The sequence below is a fragment of the Myotis davidii genome, unplaced genomic scaffold (assembly GCF_000327345.1).
Source record: "Myotis davidii unplaced genomic scaffold, ASM32734v1 scaffold370, whole genome shotgun sequence".
Classification (NCBI taxonomy): Eukaryota; Metazoa; Chordata; class Mammalia; order Chiroptera; family Vespertilionidae; genus Myotis; species Myotis davidii.
The window spans coordinates 7,830,334-7,832,921 of NW_006288615.1; the positions used below are offsets into that span (position 1 = coordinate 7,830,334).

Below are 2,588 nucleotides of genomic sequence, written 5' to 3' on the forward strand. Positions count from 1 at the left end.
CAGTGTCTTCTCTAGGGGAAGGGCCCCGGCTGCAAGTGATCTGTGAAGTAGGAATGATACAATGACCTCGAAGTAGTGGAGAGGATGCCCTGGGGCCGTGGTCGGCAAACTGCGGCTTTTTAGCCACATGCAGCTCTTTGGCCCCTTGAGTGTGGCTCTTCCACAAAATACCACGTGAGGCCGCGCACGTACAGTGCGATTGAAACTTCGTGGCCCATCCGCAGAAGTCGGTTTTCAGCCTGGGCGAGTCTATTTTGAAGAGTACTGTTGATATTTGGCTCTGTTGACTAATGAGTTTGCGGACCACTGCCCTAGGGGATGGAGCCATCATATACTTGGGAGGTGCCCAAGCAGGTATGCCCGTGCCCACCATGTCCTGGGAACCTGCCATGTGAGCGTGGCCACTTTGCTGTCTGGGGGCTGGGAAATGAACTGGACACTCACCCCACCCTTAGGAACTTCCCAGTCTGGCTGGATTAAGAGGAGGCAACAGTGATGCCCATAACAACAGAGACAGTGGATGGCTCTCAAGCCTCAAGCAGGCTTTAAGCCCCAGTGTGACTCCTGCCTGATCTGGAAGCATGTGGCTGGAAGTGAGCTTGCACAGAGAGGGTGGGAGTGTGGGCCAGGTGTCCCTAATCCCCGGGGGGGCCTGAGCCAGGCAGCCACTGGGGAGATGTCCAGGCCCAGGCAAGAAGGAGCAGGCCCTTGGGTGCACTGCTGGGGAGTCTGTGAGTCACCCTGTGATGAGGCAGCAGGGGGGGAGGAGGGGAGGGGCAGGAGGTCTGTACACTGGGATTGGCTCCCCACACCCTCCCGCTCATGCGGTGTCACTGGGTGAAGGGAGCAGCCTTCTCTGGGAGGCCCAAGGGAATGTGGGGGGTGGGGGGAGCACCCTGTGGGCCAGTCAGTCCCTGCTTCGAGGTGAAACCACAACCCCTAAGGCTCCTGCACCCTTACCGGTGGTTATCAGCCAAGGGTGCAACTTATTTGCTTTCCCCCCATTTCTGCCAATTAGGCACCTGGGTCTACAGCCTGGGCCAAGCCTGGTGGTGTCTGCCTTTATCTACAAGGCCGAGAGGAGAGAGAGAGAAGTGGGGGAGTGAGGGGGGCTGCAGCCTGGGAAGACCCCATCCCCATCCCCACTGTAGCTAAGGGCAGCTACCGTCTCTGTCCTCGCGTTCCTGCCCTGAGAGCTCCGCTTCACTCTGGCTCTCATTACCCAGCAATCTGACCTGTTGTTGACCCAACTTCGCCCCTTGGAGCAAGAGGTCACCAGCCACCGCCCAGAAGCCCAGGTCAATAGACAGCACCCTTTTGTTTCTCGAGCATCCAAAGAATCAAGTGGAGGGGACCAAAAACAAGCTGAAAACCTCCAAGTAAGTGGCTCGGCTCCTGCCTCTCTAGAGAGCAAGGAGAGGGTTGGGGTGGGGTCTTTTGGCTAGTTTCCCGCGCAGAGCCCCCGCCCCCCCATCTCCCAAAAAACACCAGGTGTGACTGGAGCTGAGCAGGGTGTACGGGCGAGGGTGGTAACGGGGTGCAGATGGGGAGGGAGGCTGCGGACGGAGGTGTGAGCGGCGGGTAGAGGACCCGGTCGCTGCAGGAGCGGACAGGGGGCGCGCTGCCAGAGTGCAGGACAGCAGGACAGGAGCCGGGGACTGGGGGGATTGGAGGGATGCTGAATTCGGCTGGGGGCGGGGAGGCCCCTGAGTCAATAATACCCATCTTCAGTTAATAATAACTACCTTAGGTGGTTGTCGGGGAGGATTGGCAATGATGCCCACAAGGGTCCAGCTGAGGGTCTCCTCCAGAATATAAGCTCTATAAGGCAGGATTTTGTTTGTTCCCTGAAGTATCCAGCGCTTCACACATAGTAGGTGCTTAATACATAGTAGGTGCTTAATAAAAACAACACCGTCAAACTCTGAAACCCAAAGGGTGGCTCAAGCCCAAAGAGGAGGTCAGATATTTTAACACGCACACTTAACGAAGTCTAAATCCCATTGATATCTTAGCCCTTCTTCTGAACAAGGATAGCTTTACAGCGTTTGGACTCTGCTTACCTCCTTCCCAACCTATATGCTGTGATTCATTATTTTAGTTCTAGCTTCTCATTTTCACTCCATTTACATTTAACATACTTACCTTTATAGTTGGGTTTAATTCCACCCCCTCGCCACTTGTTTTCTATTTGTCATTTCTCTTCTTTCTTCCTTTATTTCTTCTGTCCTGTCTTCTTTTTTGTGGGCCAGATCTACGGCGCCAAGGGTTTCAGCTTGAGCGATGTGCCCCAGGCGGAGATCTCGGGTGAGTGAGGGCTGCGGGCCCCGGACCCCGGCGCGTCCGGGTTTCCTTGCTTACCCACGTTGGCCGTGCGCGGCCACTCGCCCCGGGTGCCCGCAGCCCGCCGCCTCGGAGCCCCTGCCCCCTCTCTCCGTCCCGTCTCCAGCGCTCCGCTCGGTCGCCACCAGCACCAAACAGGCTCTCCAGCTCCTTCCCGTGGAGTTGTCCTCGCAGGGCTGTGGCCGAGCGCCCCCGGCACGGTTCCCCCCTGTTCGGCCAGGGCTCCAGCGGGGCTTCTTCGGCCA

At 57.3% G+C, this 2,588-nt stretch overlaps 1 protein-coding gene across 1 annotated transcript in view; it reads left to right on the forward strand.

Moving 5' to 3' along the window:
- Nucleotides 1-2,240: 2,240 nt before the first annotated feature.
- Nucleotides 2,241-2,588, forward strand: part of GPC1 (glypican 1) — a gene marked incomplete at its 5' end in the record, with an annotated part of 25,914 nt that continues 25,566 nt past the window's right edge. Inside the window, one exon of the mRNA XM_006760511.2 lies at nucleotides 2,241-2,307. Coding sequence (XP_006760574.2) covers nucleotides 2,241-2,307 — 67 coding nt within the window. The remainder of the gene's footprint in view (nucleotides 2,308-2,588) is intronic.